Raw genomic sequence first — 22,665 nt, 5'->3', positions numbered from 1 at the left:
TCTTCCTGCAAGGACGCTTGAGGGAAGACAACTCATTGTTGCCAGCATGAAAACTCTATGGAGGGCTTTACTAGTAAGATTATAAAAATAATTAACAATTTCCCCTCGATTTAATCGAATCCCCAGAGCAGCAGGAGAACATACACAGGGTTGTGCTGGAAACATTTTGGACTGTTCAGCCGCCACTAATCTTTGTTTCAAAAATTTAAAAATTTCAGAATCATTAAACATAAGGAAAAAATCCTAGTTTTACAATTTTAGCTTCAATACTGAGAAACCATGAGCTGCATTGTGGGTCCATCTTTAAGTAAAAGAGTAAGCTATGCGACTCCACTCTGAAAAGTATTTTAATCCAAAATTTAAAAATTATCAGCCAAGCCTTGGTTTCTAAAAATGTTGGCCAAGCTCAGCACACAGCACACTATAGGGTACACACATGGGAGCTCCAGTTTCCGCTTAATGATCTTTCTGCAGAGACCACATTGTGTGTAGCTGAATTTTTAATGGCTGTTTATCAAGCTAGAATTAAGATGTTTTAATCAGCTGATTTTACTGTATATAATATTTTACTGTCTATAATATTAGCTTATTTTATTCTATTATAATTTTACCCTGCTTGGCTGTACTTGCCTCTTATTGTTATGCTAATAAAGGTTTATATATACTATAAGGAGAAGCTGCCATTCATAATTAAAAATAACACAATAGGTTTTGCACAGCGAAAATGATGCCATGTGCAGAAATAAAAATGTCTTGTTGGGCAGACCTTTTGTGAGGTTTCCTGCCATGCATAATATACCAGGTTCTCTGTTAATTACTCTCAGCATTCCCCAAATGGAAATGCATCTGGTCCATTATTTCCTTTACTATGCCACTGAGCTGAAACTTGATTCACAATGCAACTTGAGCTTCTGTAAGAAAGTCAGAGTATAAATAGAACATGTGATCCAAGATGCTCAGAGGTGGGGATGTCTAGTTAGCGGAACTCCCTTCTCTGAGGGAAGAACCGAAGCTAAAGCCGCCATCTGTCTGTGAAGCGCTATGGACCATAAATCTTGTCTTCTGCCCTCTTATATGAATTCTAAGGTACTAATTACTGGGGACCTAGTATAGTCTACCTTTTTTCTACATGCTCAACACACGAAGGCTCTCCAAGAGCTAGAGTATATTCTGTTGATGGATGATCTACAGGATGCCAAGATGATTTCTGACACCTCTTCAGAATATCCTAGACCCCTGAGTTGAGACCTCTCAATTGCCAAGGGGTCAAAGACCACCACCACGGATTGGGATGTACTATGGGCCCCTACTGTAGGAAGTCCCTGCGAAATGGAAGTGTGAAGTGTGGTACTACTGACAACCTGATGAGGTTTGCGAAACAGGGTCGCCTTGGCCAGTTTGTGGCCACTAAAATTACTTTGGCAACTGACAGCACAAACTTCAGTTCAGAGTGTGGTGTTGTGTGTACGTAAAGAACCTTCAAGTCACAGCTGACTTATGGTGACTCCTTAGGGTTTTCAAGGTAAGAGAAGAAAACAAGCCATTTGCCATTGCCTACCTCGGTGTAATAACCGTGGAATCCCTTGGTGTTCTGCCATGCAAGTACTAACCAGGGCTGATCCTGTTTAGCTTCTGAGATCTATCATGATCAAGCTAGCCTGGACAATCAGGTCTGCGTAAGTTATAGACTTAAATGTGGTCAGCTTACCAGAAATACAACATTTGTCTGTTGATAAAGGGCTCTTGCCACACTGATCCTCTGGCGCTGACCTCCAGAAAGATTAATGCCCTGGGTAAAATACCAAACAATTCAGCTGTAGAAACATAAGTGATTCTGAGATACTATAGATCAGAACCTGCTGTAATAAATCCTGAGTTTAGTCCAATTTGGATGGAAAACCAACCATAAAAGTACACATGACAAAAGGAGTAGTGGTCTTCTATTGAAATCAATGAGAAGTTATGAAAACAAAACAACAATAAATTAAGAAATGATACTGAAACTAAACCATATGAAATAACCCAATAACAAGACAGTCTCTTTTGGAATAAAAAAAATGAAATAAATCAAATCAACTGCTATACACAAATCTAATATTCAAGTGGGTTTTTCTTTCAGGCTTATCTATTTACTATAGTTTCCTGATTGACTCTTTTTTTCTCTATGACTAAGGAAAGATTTGAATTAAAGCTACATGTAATAATCCAACACTTTAAGTGTGTTATAGAGTATTCTGGCAATAGTCTCCTGTAAAAAAATGTAATACTGTCAGGGTCCGCTGGGTCTTTGCCATGCTTCGGGTCTGCTACGTTGTTCGGTGAGGGAGACTTGGGGCTAGAAGGCTTTATCAGCAGGAAATAGCATCTCAGAATGGAGTCGGTATTCTCTCTCCCGCTCCTGGATTCAGGGTAGTTCCTTCACTCCAACCCCATCTCCTCATTGACGCTTCCTTAAGTAGCCTCTCTAGCCCCTGTTTCCACCCTCCGGGCTTCTCAGGCAGACCTCGCCCTTCCGGGACTCCGCGTCTCTCTGCCACCGCCCCGCCCTGGGTTTCTCCCTTGCTCTCCCCGCTTGTACTGACTGCCCCTGTGCTACCGTTTCCCCCACCCCTGGCGAACTGATTCCCCACATCCCTTTATGTAAGTTTCGTATCCAAAGAGGGTCTGTCGGGATCTCTTCCTCTGTATCTTCCTTTCTTAGGTTTCCGCTCCTGTCCGCACGCTCCTTCTCCGGACCCCCCGCACTGCCCAAACTAGTTGTTCTCGACAAATACTAAAAGTCAGATGTAATATGGGGAACCAGTTATTGTTGTGTGAAGCTCAGATTCAATGCCTTGTATTGTTCCTTCCTTTATTCCTTGCCAGACCCCGTCTGATCTGTTATCTGCCTCTGCCCCACAGTATGATCATGGACCACTTTTGTGTGGCTTCTGTAAATTTAGCTTCCTGTTCCTGTCACAACCTTCATTTGGCTGCTAGACTACTCCTCCCAACCCCAGTACTAATGACTGGCTTATAAATTCGGCTTTCAACCCTTTGGTGTCCATGATTGAAACTTACTTGTATACAATTTATTGTATACAATTATTAGTTTCCAGTATCTAAGAGATAGTGCATAAAGCATGCAGATTGTGTAAAACAGTTGTTCAGTGGGGCTTTTATAAGTGGAACAGATATGTAGTATATTGGAATGGTTCAGGATGGCAGTTCTTTATAGAAGGAACAGGACTGCAGTCTAATCCAAAGTTTATTGTATGTTTTATCATGATCTTTATTGTATTCTACTTTAGTAATTCCATTTTCTGCATTGTTTATATTGACTCATACCTGATACCTTTTTACTTTTTGCTTTGTTTTCTAACTTTATAATCCTAGTCCCATTGGCATTGTTTATTGGGTGTCTTATACTGTCTGATTACATTACTTAACAACTCATGATCTGCCTTTACCTTCCGCAAAAGATGGGCTATAAATGAATGAATGAATGAAAACAAATAATAAATGCTTCACTAGTTCCTATTTATACTGGAATATTTCAGCATTTCATTTACATACAAATTAATTGGCTCAATATCATTAAATGGGAAGTTCTAGATAAGTACAAATTCTTATTTTTATTCAATACATGTGCATCTATATATTTCATCAGTATCTAGAATATTGACTGTAAGTAGAAAAGCTGTTAGTTAAAACTGTAATAGTGTTTGCCAACTGTAAAGCTTTCAGACTAATCATCTGAAAGTGTATTTGCTTTAAAAACTGGCTTTGTTAAGTAGTTTAGGAACATCATATGATGCATTAACATCTTATAAATAGTCACTAACCCTTTCTCCAATCTGGGTTTGGTCTCCATGAGGAAGAATATCAATATCAGGCTGAAGAGAGCAAGCATCAATTACTGCTTTGTACCTGTGGAAACAGAACTAGTAATTCTCAATTCATGTGGAGACTGCTTCATAAGCACATTTTCTCTTGCTTTTAGGAGCAACCGTTAATCAATTGGACATGTTGCATGCTGGAAAATGTATGTTTGCTGAGCACTAATTGTTCTAATGGGAACTTTCTTGTTCTCAGTGAACAAACACCTTTAAAGTTAATTATGCACTATTGAGGGTGTTCAAAGGTTAAAAATAGATGTATTTCCTGGTTCTGTTGCTAAGTTTTATCCTGAAATACCGAGAAAGCTAATTTGTATCTATGAAACACCTATGGCTATCTTTAAGATAGTCAACCTCCAAATGATCTCGATAATAGTACTCACAAGTTTAACATTGTCAGCATTTAATGGGATCAAGCTAGACTATTTGGCCATAGAGATTTGAATTTACAAACATATATATGTGGTCTATGCTAGGAGAAGTGCTCTTAACTGTTTTTGTTTATGCTTGTAAGAGATCTTTGAACAGTACACATAGTGAAGAAAGTATATCATACCTTCAACTAGCTCAGGACTACTAGGAATAGAAGGATGACTGATTAACATTATTCAGAACTTCAAGAAATTGTTTAACTTGAAAACATTTGCCTATGATATAATCATTCAGCTGACAAAACATGTATATGCAAGATTGGTGTCAATATTTAAATTCCGATAAGATAGTCTGCATTGAAGTGCATATCCAGGGCACTTGAATATATTACCTTTGTTTATTGAAGGGGCTCTCAAAAGTGATATTCTCTTCCACAGTAGCATTTAGTAACCATGGTTTCTGGGAAGCATATGCCACAGGTCCTCGTTTCCTGAAGAGAAATAGACTCTAATTTGTCCTTAGTTAAGCAGACACTGGAAAGAATTTTTCACTATATAGGTTGTTTCTGACTGCCCCTTTTATAATATGATTAGAGGCAAATTTTTGCAACCTGTATTAACTAGATATTCTGACCGCCAACAAGAGAAATGATAAAGCTGGGAGGTGATAAAGCCATTCAACCATCCACATTGCTAAATTGTGTGCAGCTGCCATTAAGATACGTAGCATCAGTAAAGGTTAAATATAATTAAATAAGCACCTTCATTTTATACAGATTTTTTTCCAGATCTAGTCAAATCTTAGATACCTTACTTTAAAAAAATAGAAAAAATTAATTACTGTGTTATTGTTAGAATGTTTAGAGATCACTGAACTGTACATTTATATATTACATATTTTGTCTGAACTGTGATGTTATTCCAATGCTGGTCTAAGTGACTGTAAATAAATAAGCCTTGAAACCTGAAGCTAGTTGTTTCTGATTTTTAAACAGAAGACTTTCACATACTCTCTCACTAAAAATGCATTAGCATTATATCTGTTTTGATATGATTTTCATATAAGCGGCATTCAAGCTGCTGTATAATACCTTCAGATTCTTTTGCAAATATTGTTAAAGTTGGAAAGAAGACAACACCTGATATCCTTTTAGAAATGTCTGTTGTATATGGATCCAGAGTAATATTGTATCGCCATATTGCTATGGATGCCAAAGATGGCATGACTAAAGGGGTTTACGTACACTCCCATCCAATTTGCAGGCAATTCACTGATTACCAGTCAGTAGCTAGGTTCACTTCAGAGTTCTAGCTATCATTTACAAAGCAGTAAGTGTCCTTGGACTTTCATATCTGCAGGACCACCTCTCATGCTATGTTCTACCAAGACAGCTATGTTAATCTGAGCAAACCTTTCTGAAGGTAAACAAGTTAAATAGGCAACTGCCCATTCAGGAATATCTTCAGGCAGAATTGCAGAATATTACAGTAGCTGAGAGCCTCTTGTGGCGCAGAGTGGTAAGGCAGCCGTCTGAAAGCTTTGCTCATGAGGTTGGGAGTTCAATCCCAGCAGCCGGCTCAAGGTTGACTCAGCCTTCCATCCTTCCGAGGTCGGTAAAATGAGTACCCAGCTTGCTGGGGGGTAAACGGTCATGACTGGGGAAGGCACTGGCAAACCACCCCGTATTGAGTCTGCCAAGAAAACGCTGGAGGGCGTCACCCCAAGGGTCAGACATGACTCGGTGCTTGCACAGGGGATACCTTTACCTTTACCTTTACAGTAGCTGAGTTAAGATATAATCAGAACATGGATAACTATGGACAAATCTTGCATCTAAACTATTTAAAAGGTAATCCACTACAGATGAGATTTGTATCTTCATCCACAGCTCAGGATAAGGAAGTACCCCCCATACACACACAGTGCCTGTCCAGAACATGCAGAACAGATTGTTGCCTTCTTATCAACTAACAGTGCTTTAGAATTTAAGGATGTGCTACACTTCTGCTTCCTCCAAGATAGATAGAACAACCTCTCCATCAATAGAGCATTAGCCCATGGCCCACCCATGAAATACCCTCTTCCTTGAAATAAGCCAGGTTTGGCAAGGATCAGACATATAAATGAGGAGATGCACTTCCTTAAGCAAGCTGTCTTTAGGCTGTGCCTACTGAAATTCATCCATAAAGGTAATTCACTGATAGACCCATTATGCACGGGGGGAATAACGCACATTCGGGGTGGAATGGCGGCAACTAAAATCACCGATAACGCACGGTGCCGGCTGCAACCGGCCGCAGCTTCGGTGCATGCCGCCAAAAAAGCCACGTTAGCAAAACGCTGAAGAAAGCGCAGCTTCCGGGTGATCGGGGAGCAACCAGAAGCGGTGCCGGGATCGCCGCATGCATAATCGGTTACTCTGGGTTTTGCCGCCGTCGCGCCCTGTCCCATGCATAACCGGTGTGCTTCGCGTCTTCCTCCTCCGCGTTTTCCATGTGACCTGAAATCACCGTTTTGGCGGCCGTGCATAATGGGCCATAAAGGTAATACATAATAGGATTTATTTATTGTCTGCAAAATACTGTATAGAAAACAAACAAAAGAAGTATTTGATTACCATAAAGGCCATTTGAAAACACTTTATAGTGCATTACCTGTTTTCTATATCAATATCAGTCTCCTTTTCTTGGCTGCAGAAAAGTTACATGATAAAGTATCAATGATTAGTACATATATAACCTATAGTTATTAAATGTGCTATTGCTAATTTATGCTTTGCCCATTTGGTTTTATATTTCCAACCTGTTAGTCAGACCAATGTCTTGGTAATTGCAGTATCAAGTTTGAGGTAGGATGTTTTCCTTCTTTTTGCAAAGCAGCTGTTCCCCATGCCATGCTGCATTGTATACTACACTGTATATGCCACCTTCAACATCTCCTGAGGAAGCTGCTCTCCAGATTAAAAATTTCATGTGTATGCAGATTTAACCAAAACATTTATGCATCATGGCCTCTGTATTCTCCAGTTGATTATTCAAGCCAGCATTTATTTCATACATTCACCCAATGCTAAAAAGATCATTCTTGAAGTAATCCTCTTTGGCATACTTCACATATGAATTTTTCAGTAACATTTTTTGTTATCTTTGTTATAAGCAAAATATTCATCTACATCATGAAGAAATCCATAGCTACTATTATATGTAATCATCTTCCACACGGGAAAATAGCCAGATAACCCTCATGTTGGGTACAAACTGAAGAAGAAAGTAGGGTGAAGGGTGAAGCAGAACAATGTCAAAATCCTGCTGTCACATTTTTTTGCCATTCCCCTTTCTTGTATCCAGCTTTCCCATGTCACCTTTACATTGTCTAAAGCAGTGGCCCCCAACCTTTCTGAGGCTGGGGACCGGCAGGGCATCGGGCCGCGCCCGCGCGGGCCATGCCCGCGCATCGGGCCGCACCCACACGGGCCGCGCCCGTGCATTGGGCTGCGCCCGCGGGCCACACATGCGCAAATGCGCGGCCCGACCCTGATTCCCTCTCCCCACCCTCCCACAGTAAGAAGCTTCCCGGGCCGCAAGCTTGCGGCCTGGGAAGTTTTTTACTGCCGGGGGGGCGGGGAGAGGGAGCTGCGGCCCGGCGCCATGGCCTTTGTGGCCCGGCACCGGGCTGCGGCCCGCAGGTTGGGGACCACTGGTCTAAAGCATTTTTTGATCTATTGTTATTTATGGTCATAGGTATGAAAGTATCGAACATCAAACATCTCTGTTCAAATGGCTTATTAATTTATATGAAACATAAAAAGAAAGGGGAAAAACTCAATCCCCAAAATAGAATTGGATACCTAAAAGGTAGAGGGTTACAAGCATATATATAAAGGATAAAACTTTCTCCCTTTCCACAATTTAAACATGCACAATCAATAATTTTGGCATGAGGCCCTGACCTAAATCTGTGTATGTATATGATTGCTGCATGATCAGGAGTCAATGTTTACCAACAATTTGATAATGAACTGCATAGTAGCAAAAGTTTATAAGAGCTTGGCAAGTATTTATTTTATTTATGATTTCTTACATTTATAGTAGGATAAGATCCATCCTGATACTCTTCCCACTAACTGTAACTGTTACATATTGCCAAATATGATATGAATAAATTATTTTCTGATGACCAAATATATTACAGGATATCTCAAAAATGTTTTCCCCTGTGCAACTAATTGATCTCATGATACCACTGTGTCCAATTTTTTTGGACAACAATTCTGTGAAAATCAGTTGTGTGATTATGTCTCTTTCCAGCAAAAAAAAAAAAAGTGTGAGAAGAGTCACATTACACCATACCTTATATCTTCCCCTGTCTCGCTGTCAGGAATACTGCTGCATCACCAGTAAATATTGAGGAAAGATTGCACGTAAAAGTAAGTATGAGCAATTTGCCCTCTCAGGATTAATAATTATATCCATTATATATGCTGATTGCAAAACATTTTTCACTAAACTGCTTCAGTGGTCCTTCTTCATAACATCCATAATCAATACCAAATGTTGTTATCACCATTCTCTAGTTGCAGCCTTACTTAAAACAAAAAATTCTATTTATTGAGGTTTTGGTTATGTAAGCTGAACAAGAGACAGACAATAAAATTTTGGAATTGGATAATTTGTTTAGAAACACTGGTATAGGAAACAGAGAATACAAATCCTGTGCTCATTAGACATGCTTTAAATATGGCGCTATCTGTGTGGGATTCCACAGAAATAGTGCCTCTTTCAATTAAGGTTCTTAGGGCAGCTTTTTTCAATTTTTTGATCATGGAGGAGCTCCTGAAATATTTTTTCATGCTTCGAGGAGCCCTGCAACTAGGCTGGAAGTATGGATGAGTCTGTTAAGGCAGGGTATAGGGGAAAGGCCAGGGAGCCTCTATGTAACTCTCACAAAGCCCCAAGCCCTGTTTGAGAATCAGTTCTATGAGGATATTGCTTCAATGTCATATTTTCCTGGTTCTCTCCTCAGTCAACAGATATGTTCCTCACTCAGTTTCTGGTGTGGGGAAGCCCAATTGAGATCAGTGCATGTAGGCAGGATAATTACATCTCACTCCCATACTACTGTCCCCAGCCCGAACTGCTCAAGAACTGCCCAGGGAGCTGAGAATGCCCACTGAAAATGTATTGATGGACTTCTTGTATTCCACATGTAACTTTTCCCAACAGGGCCTATTATGGCTCCTTGGGATTGTATCAGGTTGGAAAATGGACTCAGGATGGGAGACTTAAGACTCTTCTCCATGCACGGAGAATCATAATATGCACGGAATTCTAGACATGAAGCTCCCACATTTTGTTAACCATACTCAGGGATGGGCATGGGAAAAGCACAGGATATAATTAGGCCTTAATACAATGTTGGCAAGCTAGAACAGTATACATCCAGACAATGGATTTCTGGCTTGCAAATGCTCCATGTCCTTTTTTATTGCTTGGTGCCATATTTAATCTGGATCTTAGCTCAACAAGTCAAGGAAATTGGTAAGAGGTCCATTTTGATCTAGAATACAAGGCTGAAAATTTCATTTATTTCAGAGTAATCCATTTCTAAGAAAGTGATACCCTATTAGTATCTGGATAAACTTGATTTTCCTATTAGACAAAATATTTCCTACATTCCCCTGGGCAAATGGTATGCTCATAATGTTATGTAAACATTTTCAGCCTTACATTGAATAACACCTATTCAAAACGTGCTAGATATTTTGACTGATTTAAACGTAAGGAACCATTATTTTATTGCATCAATTTAGAATAACCATTTATTCTGTGCTAAATGATATAGTTTTGGTCCTGACCTGGATAGCCCAATCTCATCTCATGGAGACTAAAATGGATTGGTCCTGGGTAGTAACAGAATGAGAGACCACCAAAAAAGTCCATGGTTACTGCACAGAGGTAGGCAATGGCAAACCACCTCTGTTCATCTCTTGCCTGGAAAACACTATCGGGTCACGCTAAATTGGCTGCAACTGGACAGCACTTTTTACTGATGCATCTCTGTGTATATAAAGATTTAACGGAAATTATATATCTGTATATTGAAACTCTACAAAACTAACACCTGGGCAATTTTGCTGTGTTGGACTAAGCAGTGTTGCCATGAAAGTTTAAGACCATGAGGACCATGCACGTTTTCCTGTACAGGAAATCCCTATACTGTCATCCATCCATCACATGCTTCTTCTAAAGTTGTTAATTCTAAACAGATTCCTAAAATATAGAAAAATCTAGACCAACACACGTGAATGACTGTGAATACCTCAGTAGGGTGCAGTTCCTCAGAGTCCCCTCTCCACAGCAGCCATTTTCCCCTGGGGAGCTGATCTCTATAGTCTGCAGAGCAGCTCTAATTTCAAGAGATCTCCAGGCCCCACCTAGAGGTTGGCTACACCTGGGTTGGGAATGTCCCTTTTGGTTTGGAGGAGGAGCCTCAGAATGGTACAATGCCTTATCCACCTTCCAAGGCATCCATTTCCCCCTGCAGAACTGATCTTTATAGTTTGGAGATGGGCAGTTTGTGTGTGTGACATTACCCTGGCAAAACCTACACCAGACCAGTGGCTAGTGCCCATTGCCTTTTATGGTGCAATGGGCTTTACTAATAATTTATACATAATGATGTCAACTTCATACTTGAGTTACTACAGCTCTGAACGATAACAAAAGGGTGTCTGTGTTAGTCTGTTGCAGGAACCCTGAGGCATTCTGAAAACTAAATTTTATGTTAGCATAAGCTTTTATGAGTCAGACCTTATTTCGTCAGATTCAAGATACCTGTTAATATTTATACTTTTGATGGACATAAAGCAGGGACTAAATATATAATAATTTCTTCACTTAAGATCATGCTGACTCTGCTTAAGACCATACTAGGAGAGACGTAGTAAACGTAGTAAACAGAATCCCCACTCAACAATCTGCCTGCATTTCATGGCAGTTTCTGGATAAAACACTGTCCCATGTCTTGGCTGAATCAGGCTTTATTTCCAAACAAGCACATCTATCATTAAGTGCAGGTAATAGTTGTGCATGTGGCAGTTAACCAATGAAAGCAGATATTTTATAACATAATCAACATAATTGTGGTTTATTTACAACACTTTTAAATTCTACAACCTTTCCTTACTAGAGACATTTAATTCACATACCCTGTTATTCAGGTAAATCTGAACTGCTTTTAAAGTTATAAAGAAATGACAAATACAGTTACCTGTTCCAGATTATACTCCCAGATACCTTCTGCATCTCCCCAAGTATCCCTAGCAGCAGGGAAGACTTACCACAGCCCACCTGTCCCACGATCATTGTTAATTGACCTGCAATAGTAGAAAATGCTGTTTTAAATTCTACAGAAATTGTCCATTTTGTGCTCAGTGAAGAAATAACTTCATAAAGGAAACTGTAAGAACAGATTGGAATGTGAATTCCTACCTGCACTTGAAATAAATGGGAGGAGGTTTCCCCATCATTTTGATGTATATATTGACATGAAGGCATGTCTGATCCACAATTAAGAACCTATTTCTATATATGCATTCTCCTTTATTATAGCATCTGGTTTAATACCTTGAGGGATTTGTATGTCAATGTTGGACAATGCTGGAGGTCCTTCAAGAGTCCAGGTAAAAAATCCATTTGTGACCTATGGCAAGAAAATAAGACATCTTGTTGCAGAATGTCATATATTCTCCTTGTAGAATTTACAAGTGGGGGGGTTAACAATGGTTTTTGGGAGGCATTCACTATTTCCATTTTTATTCCTCCTGGTTGCCCCCAGACCCTCTCCCCTTTCCCCTCTTTCATTTGCTCCTTCTCCCCCAGCCAATCTACATATATCTGCCCCCATCTTTAGCTTTATTATTTGTTTATATTTTTTTCTTAATTGATGCCCACCTTTATCCCCAATGGGGATACAAAGTAGCTTACATCATTCTCCTCTCTTCCATTTTATACTCACAGCAATCTTGTGTGATAAATTATGCTAGGAATGTCTCACCCAATGTCAGCTAGTGAGCTTCCATCACAGAGGCAAGGGGGGACTCAAATTTGGGTGTCCCAGATCACCACACTGGCTTTTGTGTGGTAGCTGGTGCTGTAGACTTATGTGCTGCCAGCTTCCCTCAAAGGCCCAGACCTAGAAAGAGCTCTCCCTCTCCCCCCTGCCTTTTTCTTACAAAAAACAAAGACTTGAAGACTTACAATACTTCACAATGACTAGTATCAAAGGAGATTCATTATTATTGGGGGGGGGGGTGTTAACATCTTTTTTAGATTTCAGATTTTTCTGCAAACCTGGGGATTTTCTCAGACTTATAAAGAAAACCTGCCTTGGCTGTTCATGGCTCCCATCTCTAGATTTTAGAATCTGTAGATAGGGCCACATTTAGCCCCTCTTGGTTTCCTTTTCCTCCCCCTCCAAGTTATATGTGCTGTAGTATTCCCATGCATTAATTTCAGTACTGCTTTCCAGAGATTCTGGAAGAGCTGCTGGCTGTATTAAGATGGGCTTTCTCTTTTTATTCTTAAAACATGTAACACTACAATGTAAATACTGAAGTGTGCTTGTTAATTCTGTACTTTGCTTTCAAAACTGTACTTACCTGGGATTAAACCTTCCTAAGCAGTCATATGCCACACAATGAGCAAAAGTAGGGTAATTGTGCCTAAAATTATGGTGGCAGCAGTGATTCTGTCACACTAACTGGCTATACCACCACTTGCTTGCCACATATGTTGCTGTATTTTTTCCCTTTGAGTGCCATCTTTCTATGCCATCTTGTAGTTTTACTGTTTTTCATGATGGCTAAATGCAGCCTTTGTGTTCAAAAATGTAACCTTGCCTGCCTTGTTTGAACTGCAAAGAACTCCTACATAATACGATTGCCTACGAATTTGGGACCCTTTTCCTATTTGTCTGAAATTCAGCACGAAGATCTCTAGCATAAAAAGGCATATCCCATTGAACTTGCCAGGCTTATTTTCAAATAAATATGAGATTAGTTTTAAAAATCCTTAAATTGCAAAACAATATATTCATCTTTAAACCGCCCGTGGCGCCACAGGCGCCACGGACTAAATAAAAGGCTAAGGGGTTCTAGGGCGGGATGTGTCCGTGATGAGGAAGGGTCTGGATTGGACCCTTCCTCTGGACAGACAATGGGAGGGACCAATTGGCAGGCACGCAGCGCCTGCCGATTGGTCCCTCCGATTCCCAACCCCAGCAACTGTGAGCCGTGCGTCAGGCGGCCGCAAGGGAGCTCCCGGCAGTCACGCGGAGCGCGGCTGCCGGGAGCTCCCCGCAAGAAGGCTGCGCAAACGTCCGCGCCTCTGCAAGCTCCAGACCGGCCTCTGCAAGCTCCGGACCCGCCTGGCCAACCAGGTAAGCTGCCGCGGCTGGGGGCCCTCCTCTCTCCTTTCCCCTTCCCCCTTCTCCCCTTTCTCCCCTTTCAAGGCCCATTTTTAGAAATGGGCTTTGAAACTAGTTAAATATAAAGTAAAAAATTAACTGGTCCTATATTAGTCCAACAACTAAATTCCTGTTTTGAAGCAGCTGGGAGAAGGCATTCCAGAGCTGCCAATGGGAACACTGTGTACATTATGTGCCTTCATTGTTCATATATGATGAATTGACACATTATCAAAATAGCACAACAGGATCAAAAGATGGAAGTTATTAATTTAGAGCAACATGGTTGCATTAATAGATGCAATTCTACTTATTCTGGTTCAGTGAATATAGCTAGAGAACACAAGGGCTTAATTTCTAGAAAAAGAGTTGTTAGGGCTGAAATCTTGTTATTAGACTTTATCTTTTAGTAAGAGTCAACCACTGACTGTCAGTTAAAGGGTTAAACTGTTTGTTTACACTTGTTGCTACTGGGAACGGGCAATGTGGATCATATGACTTGTTTATTGAAATGTAAGTTGTTGACTCCATTGTGTACGTGCCTTTTCTCATGTCTGCAACTGTAACAGGAAGAGGTTTCTCCTTCCTTCCTTTGCCAGTTGGTGTAGTAGTTAGGAGTGCAGATTTCTAATCTGGCATGCCAGGTTCGATTCTGCGCTCCTCCACATGCAACCAGCTGGGTGACCTTGGGCTCGCCACAGCACTGATAAAATTGTTCTGACCGGGCAGTGATATCTGGGCTCTCTCAGCCTCACCTACCTCATAGGGTGTCTGTTGTGGGGAGAGGAAAGGGAAGGCGACTATAAGCCGCTTTGAGCCTCCTTCGGGTAGGGAAAAGCAGCATATAAGAACCAACTCTTCTTCTTCTTTGTTTGAGAAGAGATCTGCTTTAGGCAGAGAGATCCATCTTGAATCTTCACCATGTAAACAGCTTAGGCGTAGAACTCCTGACTGAGCTCATAGGAAGCAATGTATTTTTCTTGCTTAATCTTCCAGTTTCCCCTACCCTGTTAGCTAGTAAAATAGCCTTTTAAAAATACTTTAATACTATCTTGTGTGGCCTACTTATTTTTATATTAACTCTGTTACTTTTATACAAAATAAACCCTGCTGTATCCAATATTAGGTTATGGGCCCAGATGTTTTTTCTGTGCACGTTTGATTTTTGTGCAAATCTGCCTGGAAACACAACCTATTGCTTTATTTAATCTTCTCACTAACCTCTGCTGTATTAGGGAAAATGTCCTCTGCGATTGCTTATAGTTACATTATGTGTTCCAAGATTAAATTCTACTACTGAAAGCAATTGTAGGGACTTGGCTGTCCACTCTCCAGAGTGATGCTGTCACATCATAGGAAGGGGTCACTCCAGAGGTGTGGCTAAATTCAGCTGACTCTCACTGTCCCAGCCCAAGAATGACTCTTAGTACCAGTCGAAAATTACACCCTGGAAACCTGTGATGTAGCCCATAGGCACCCATGGAGTCCAGGAAAACCCCAATGGACCTTGCTAAACTCCACTCTTTCCAGTTTGACCAGTGACAACAACTAATAGGTAAAATAAACCCAGGTCCATGCATGAGCAGGGTAGATGCCAAAAGGACTGATAGGTAGGCAAAGCAGCCACAGTGGACTTGTTTCCATCTACAAAGGGTGTTCCTTTGCCCCTGTAAGGGTGCACCCTGATTCACTCTGGAGGCCTAGAGCATCAGGATGCTACATGACTGCAGACCCTGGACCAACTGTCACAGTATAAGCATTCCTGCATTAAATGCTTCCTTTAGCGGGTTCCCCTCCCATTCCCTCACCCCAGCCAGAGGACATGATCTTAACACAGCCTAAGGATCAGGCAGACCCACTTATAGATGATACTCTGACCCATGAGTGCATACACATGCCTCCAAGCTGGGCCAAAGTAGTCATTCCACTGCTTCAGGACAGATATCTCCATGCAGGCAGTGTGGGCCAGGGTAGAGATTTATTTATTTACAGACTGCCACTCTTGGCCCAGCCGGCTCATGCTGGTTTATATAAAAATATAAAATTTACATAAAAGTTTACATAAAATATAAAAACATAAAACCCAATACAATCGATGATAGCAACAATCAGCAACCTAGTCTCCCCTACAGTCCCTCACCTCTTCTGCTAGCAGTCGTTGTACCTTGATAGATGACCCCAGGCAATGGTAGCCTGAGGGGGAGTACAGATTGCAAAAAGGAAGGGAGGGATCCAATCTTACTACCCTGGTCTCCACCCCAGCCTCAACCATAATGCCTGTTAGAAGAGCTCCACCTGTGGAACCCAGAGAGCTCAGTCAGGGCCCCTCAGATCTTCTGGGAGAGCAAATAGCCCTGTGGGGGGCATAAGAATATAAGCGGTCCTGCAGATAGGGAGGACCCAGGCCGAGTATAGCCTTAAAGATCAAAACAAAAACTTGATCCGGAAACTAACCGGCAACCAATGCAGCTGCTGCAGCATCAGCTGGACATGGGCCCTCCACAATGACCTAGTGAGGACCTTCACAGCCATACTCTGTACCAGTTGCAATTTCCAGGTCAAGGACAAGGGTAGGCCTGCGTAGAGTGAGTTACAGAAGTCTAATCTGGAAGTGACCTTTGCATGGATCACTCTGGCCAAGTGTTCTGGGAACAGATAGGGCGCTAGTAGCCATGCTGGGCATAGATGGAAAAATTTAGTTTGGGCTACCTTTGTGATCTGGGCCTCCATGGTCAGGGAAGCATCGAACATCACCCCTAAATTCCTGGCTGCTGGCACAGGTGTAGGTTGTACCCCATCCAGGCAGGGGAGATGTGTTCCCTGCTCCTGCCCCCTTCTACCTAGCAACAGTACTTCCATCTTGGAGGGGTTGAGTTTCAGATAACTCTGCGTGAGCTATCCAGCCACTGCTTTCAAACAACTGGCGAATGTTTCCGGGAGGAGTCTGTCCATCCATCTGTTAGGAGCTAGAGTTGGGTATCATATGCATAGTGATGACATCGCAGCTCATAGCCCTGGACCAGCTGGGCCATAGGGCACATATAGATTTTAAAAAGTGTAGGGGAGAGTATCACCTCTTATGGTAATCCACACAGGAGCACAAAGGGGTCCGATACCTCCTCTCCCATGGCAACCCTCTGTGTCTAGTTTTAAAGAAAGGAGAACAGCCATAATCCCAGCACCAGCGAGGCGGTGGACCAATAACTCATGAACCACCACATCAAATGCAGTTGACAGGTCTAACAATACGAGAATGGCTAAGCTGCCCTGATCCAGCTGGTGCTGGAGATAATCCATCAGAGCAACTAGCACAGTCTCCACCCTGTGGCCAGGGCAGAAGCCAGGCTGGTATGAGTCCACAGCAAACTTTCCTCCAGAAATTCTGTCTGTATGCACCAGGCAGCATGGTAGTGAGCGATACCAGAGCAAGCCTACAAACACACACACAGAGCGCTCCAATCCTCCCCCCCCCCCATAGATGCCTGATATTTAGATCCCCCCTCAAAAGTCCTTGCAAACAGGCAGGCCTTAAAGTGCCTCTTGAAGTTCTCCAAGAAGAGGGTCTCACCTCTTCAGAGAGCACATTCATAGATCCAGAGCCATGATCAAAGAGGCCCAGACTCTGGACAATACCATCTTAAGTGGTGGGATAGCCAACATGGCTGCCTGATGACCATAGTTGGTGCACAGGGACATATGGAAGGAACACCTTCTCCACCATTGTCCATTTAGGCTGGCAGTGGGCATCACCAATATGTCACAGGAACATAAAGTTAGGCTCAGGCACAATGGGACCTGTCCAGCCACAGAGAGTGTGGTCATGAAAGAGGTCCTCCTACAGGGGCCCTGAGGGAACAAAAAAGGCCCTACTTGGCTCCATGGTGCTTCATGGCACCACAGTGTCAAATGGGGCATTTTATGCAGGAAGATGCACTTTCCTGCAACCCCCCCCCCCCCATGTGGTGGAACTTTTCCACCTCAGCTGCATCCCTTGGGATGCAGAAATCTGGGGCAGACTAGGTCTGTCACACTAAAAGGTCTGCCATGGGCACACAGAAAGTGGTGGAGCATATAGCTCAGCTGCAATGCACTGGTAGTGGCCAAGAATGGCACAGCTGGCAAGGAATCAGCCTCAGTGGAGAAACCAATGTTGAGCAGCTGGATGCTTATGCAAACAAGGAAGCTGCGCCACAGGATTGCCTAAGTTTCATGGAGCTGCAGGGGCAGATGGGAGTAGAGCTGAGGTGACTGCGGGCACCTGGCACGGCTGTGATATGTTACTACAACAATAATTCAAAGCATATTACTCCTTGGCCACCATTTTCTCTTGAGATGAAAATGGAAATTTTTTCAATGAGTAAATCTTTTTAAAACACTTTCTCTGGAATTGTGGGCACAGTAACATAATTATTATAAAGAGTGACTTTATTATCACCTTTACACAATAATCATCTGCTTCTGTGTTGCTAACAGGTCTTCTTATAGGAGAGCTGAAACTCTTCCAGTCCTCTTTGGTGGGCCTCTTACGATTAACAACTTTGAGAGGCTGTGCAGGATCATGAAGACAGAAATACATAGTGAGTGGTGACAGGAGTGAGAAAGGGTCTTCTGCAAAAAGCAATAATGTTATAAACGGACAATAGTGTTAATATTTTTGGCAGTGCAGCTATTAATTACAAGAGAACTGACAAAGTTATTGGAGTGACTCACAGGGTTGGAATAATGGGAGAAAGAAAGGTTACCAATTTTGGCATGCAATACAATATAAGCACTTACAACAGCCTGATATTTGCTGATGCTGTCTTTGCATTTTGGTTCTAAACATTTGTCATGCTCTTCTCCTATTTCTTCGCTGGACAGAAATTCACTTAACTTCTGAACACTGTGAAAAGAGCAAAATTGCAGTAAACTAAATAAATTGCATTCAGTGCTGGTTTAACGAACAGCATTCATTGCAAGAACCGTATAAGAGACAGTCTGTTGGTTACGCTGCCAGTGGCTTATAGATTTCATTTTGTACATGGCACGGAATCAATAAAGTTCAGAAATCTGGGGCAGACTAGGCCTGAGAACTTCAAGAGGAACTAAGAAAGAAAAGGGAAATGTTCAGGAAATGGAGGGAAGGACAGAGCTCTAAAGAAGAGTACCTACAGGTTACTAGGCACTGTAGATCAATCGTCAGAAAGGCCAAAGCTGAGAGTGGGCTAAGATTGGCCAGGGAAGCCCACTGTAACAAGAAAAGATTTTTCAGTTATGTGAGGAGCAAACGTAAAGTAAAGGAGGCAATAGACCCACTGTTGGGTGCGGATGGACAAACTCTAATGGAGGATGCAGAGAAAGCAGAAAGGCTCAGCGCCTATTTTACATCTGTTTTTTCCCACAGGTCAAAGGGTTTAGGCACATCTAGAGATGGCAGTAGCCAAGAGATAGTGTCTGGGTGGCAGGTTGACATGGACAGAGAGGTTGTTGAGAGGCATTTAGCTGCACTGGATGAGTTCAAATCCCCTGGGCCAGATGAAATGCACCCGAGAATGCTTAAAGAACTTTCCAGAGAACTTGCACAAGCCTTGTCCATCATCTTTGGGACCTCTTTAAGGACTGGAGATGTCCCGGAGGACTGGAAGAGAGCAAATGTTATTCCGATCTTCAAAAAATTTCCAAAGGTGGAGAACCCACCACCTCCCGAGGAAGCCTGTTCCACTGGAAACCACTGAAACTGTCTGGAACATGTTCCGGATATTTAAATGGAATTTCTTTTGGATTAATTTAATCCCATGAGTTCTGGTCTGTTCCTCTGGGGCAAGAGAGAATAATTCTGCTCCATCCTCCATATGGCACCCTTTTAAATACTTGAATATGGTTATCAGATCCCCTCTCACTCATCTCCTCTCTAGGCTAAACAGACCAAGCTCCCCCAGCCTTTCTTCATATGTCTTGGTCTCCAAACCTCTCATCATCTTTGTTGCGCTCCTCTGAACACATTCCAGTTTGTCAACAACCCTCTTCAACTGGGGTGCCCGAAACTGAACACAGTACTCCAAGTGAGGCTGAACCAGAGCAGAGTAAAGCGGTACCATCACCTCCCATAATCTGGACACGATACTCCATTTGATACAGCCCAAAATCCCATTTGCCTTTTTAGCCACTGAGTCACACTGCTGACTTATGTTCAATGTATGGTCTACTAAGACTCTAGATCCTTTTCGCACATGCTACTGCCAAGATAAGTCTCCCCCATCTTATATTGGTGTATTTGTTTTTTCCTACATAAATGCAGAACTTTAAATTTGTCCCTATTGAACTTCATTTTATTCAGTTTAGCCCACTTCTCAAGCCAATCAAGACCATCCTGTATTCTGTTGCTGTCTTCAGTTGTGTTTGCTACCCCTCCCAGTTTAGTATCATCTGTAAATTTAATAAGTATCCCCTCTAATCCCTCATCAATATCATTTATAAATATGTTGAACAACACAGGCCCCAGGACAGATCCTTGGGGTACTCCACTTGTCACTCTTCCAAGAAGATGCTGAACCATTAACAAGTACCCTCTGGGTACAATTTGTCAACCAGTTATTGATCCACCAGACAGAATTAGGATCCATACCGCATTTTACCAACTTGTGAACAGGAATATCATGTGGAACCTTATCAAAAGCTTTACTGAAATCCAGATAAACTATGTCCATGGCATTTCCCTGATCCAGCAAGGTAGTCACTTTTTCAAAAAAAAAAAAGATAAGGTTGGTCTGACATGACTTGTTCTTGCGAAACCCGTGCTGAGTCTTAGAAATCACAGCTCTCAGTTCCAGCTGCTCATGGACCGAGTGTTTGATTATTTGTTCCAAATTTTACCAGCTACAGATGTCAAGCTGATGGGTTGATAATTACCCGGATCCTCCTTTTCCCTTTTTGAAGATGGGGACAACATTTGCCCGCCTCCAATCATCTGGCACCTCACCTGTTCTCCAAGAAGTGTCAAAAATAATGGACAGAGGTTCAGAGATGACATCAGCAAGTTCTTTTAGTACCCTTGGATGCAATTCATCTGGCCCAGAAGACTTTGTTTCATTTAAAGAAACTAGGTGTTTGTGGACTGCTCCAACAGTGATCCTAGGTCACCATTCCCATCCCCCGTGTTGTGTTACGTTTTTGCCACATTGATCACTATTTCCCTCACAAGAGAAGACTGAGGAGAAATAGGAGTTAAGCAGTTCAACCCTTTCTTCATCATCTGTTATAATTTCACTTTCTTGTCCTCGCAGCGGTCCTATGGTGTCCCTATTCTTTTTCTTGCTTGAAATATAACTAAAGAAGCCTTTTTTGTTATGTTTAGCATTTCTTGCTAGCCTAAGTTCATATTGAGCTTTAGCTTTTCTAACACTCCCCCTACAATTATTGGTTATTTGTTTATAATCATCCTTGGTAATAAGGCCTTCCTTCAATTTCCTAAATGATTCTTTTTTATTCCTCAAATCTTTTGACAACTGCTTATGGAGCCAACTTGGCTTCCTTAGTCTCCTTCCATCATTTCTTCTCAAGGGAATTGTTTGTTATTGAGTCTTCAGTATTTCACTTTTAAGAAACTCCCAGCCCTCTTGGACTTCCAACTCTTTCAGTCTTTCTGACCACGGGACTCTACGCAACATACCTTTAATCTGTGAAAATCAGCTTTCCTGAAGTCCAGTCTATACGTACGACTTCGTAAAGGTTTTCTCTTTCCCACAATTGAAAATTCGAAAAGCACATGGTCACTGCTACCAAGTGTGCCCACTACTTCCACCTCATCTACCAGTTCTTCCCTATTGATGAGAATCAAGTCTAAAATAACAGAGCCTCCGGTTCCCCTCTCTACTTTCTGGGAAATGAAGCTGTTGGCAAGACAAGTTAAGAATTTAACAGAGTTTGCATTTTTAGCAGATTTGGCCTTCCAATAGATATCTGGGTAATTGAAGTCACCCATGACCACTGTTTCCCCCTTTTTTGGAAAATTGTGTAATTTGGTCTAGCAGTATCTCATTCAAGTCCTGTGACTGGCTTGGTGGTCTATAGCAGATACTCACAATAATACCACTAATTTCCTACTCCTTTTATATTTACCCAAATACACTCAACCGAACTTTCATGCTCGGGTACGTGTATAAAGATTCCTAACATATATTGCTATACCTCCGCTCTTCTTTTTTTGTCTGTCCCTTCTGAATAGATTGTATCCCTCAATTTTAGTATTCCAATTGTATTATCCCACCAAGTTTCTGTGATTCCTATTAGGTCCTAGCTTCCTTCCTCTCTTACGACTACTAGTTCCTCCTGCTTGTTTCCCATACTCTGCGCATTAGTGTAGAGACATCGTAATCCATCCTTTGTGTGCCTCATGGTTTTGGTTTTTGAACTTGCAGGTAGTGAATAAATTGACAGAAATTGGCACTGCATGGGGTGTTGGAGGTGGATTAACTTTTTATAATCACAGTGCTTCATTTATATAAATCACACTCTCTCTGGTCCTGCTATTTGTTTCAAAAGATCTAGAGCAGTTTTGAAAATGGACAGAATTTACAATTAGAAAATGCTATAGGGTAAAAGAGTCATCTCCCTCATGCATCATGGTGCCAATCCAATTTGCTACTCTCTGCAGCTCCTATTTATAGAACTTTTCTTCTGAATGTCCTGTATAGTTGTAAGAGAAAACTAAATGCTTATCTCCCAGGAGCTTTTATTTTTAACCTTCAAAAGGCTCACATTGATTAAGTCCAGGCTAACTATCTGTAAGATGCTTACCTCAATGGTTTCATATTAATCTTAAAATAAATGTATCTGGCTATGACCTATGTAGTTGCTCTTGAATTTATTTTTAGCACTTTTGAGAACTCTGGCCTACCAGCTTCTTTACTTTTATGTCAGTCATATTATTGAGGTTTCAGTCATTTCTCAGACACATTGGGATTATTGAAAG

At 41.7% G+C, this 22,665-nt stretch overlaps 1 protein-coding gene across 11 annotated transcripts in view; it reads right to left on the bottom strand.

Annotated features, from left to right (window-relative positions):
* The window catches only part of ABCC8 (ATP binding cassette subfamily C member 8), a 118,621-nt gene that overhangs the window by 49,121 nt on the left and 46,835 nt on the right, over window positions 1–22,665 (bottom strand). For 8 of the 11 annotated variants that reach the window (XR_013228304.1, XR_013228303.1, XR_013228305.1 and 5 more), the window contains 9 exons: window positions 18,492–18,597; window positions 18,151–18,261; window positions 11,876–11,951; window positions 11,520–11,625; window positions 8,600–8,635; window positions 6,905–6,940; window positions 4,642–4,740; window positions 3,825–3,909; window positions 1,709–1,789 (listed from right to left, as the gene is read on the bottom strand). Coding sequence is in view for 7 of the 11 variants with exons in the window: in XM_077321627.1 (XP_077177742.1) it covers window positions 1,709–1,789; window positions 3,825–3,909; window positions 4,642–4,740; window positions 6,905–6,940; window positions 8,600–8,635; window positions 11,520–11,625; window positions 11,876–11,951; window positions 18,151–18,261; window positions 18,492–18,597 (736 nt within the window). In the remaining 4 variants the exon portion in view is untranslated. The remainder of the gene's footprint in view (window positions 1–1,708; window positions 1,790–3,824; window positions 3,910–4,641; window positions 4,741–6,904; window positions 6,941–8,599; window positions 8,636–11,519; window positions 11,626–11,875; window positions 11,952–18,150; window positions 18,262–18,491; window positions 18,598–22,665) is intronic. The other 3 variants (XM_077321622.1, XM_077321625.1, XM_077321623.1) reach the window with 3 other exon arrangements.

Source organism: Paroedura picta, chromosome 2 (genome assembly GCF_049243985.1).
Source record: "Paroedura picta isolate Pp20150507F chromosome 2, Ppicta_v3.0, whole genome shotgun sequence".
Taxonomy (NCBI): Eukaryota; Metazoa; Chordata; class Lepidosauria; order Squamata; family Gekkonidae; genus Paroedura; species Paroedura picta.
Note: the sequence above shows the minus strand (reverse complement) of the source record. Positions and strands in the feature narration are given on the sequence as shown.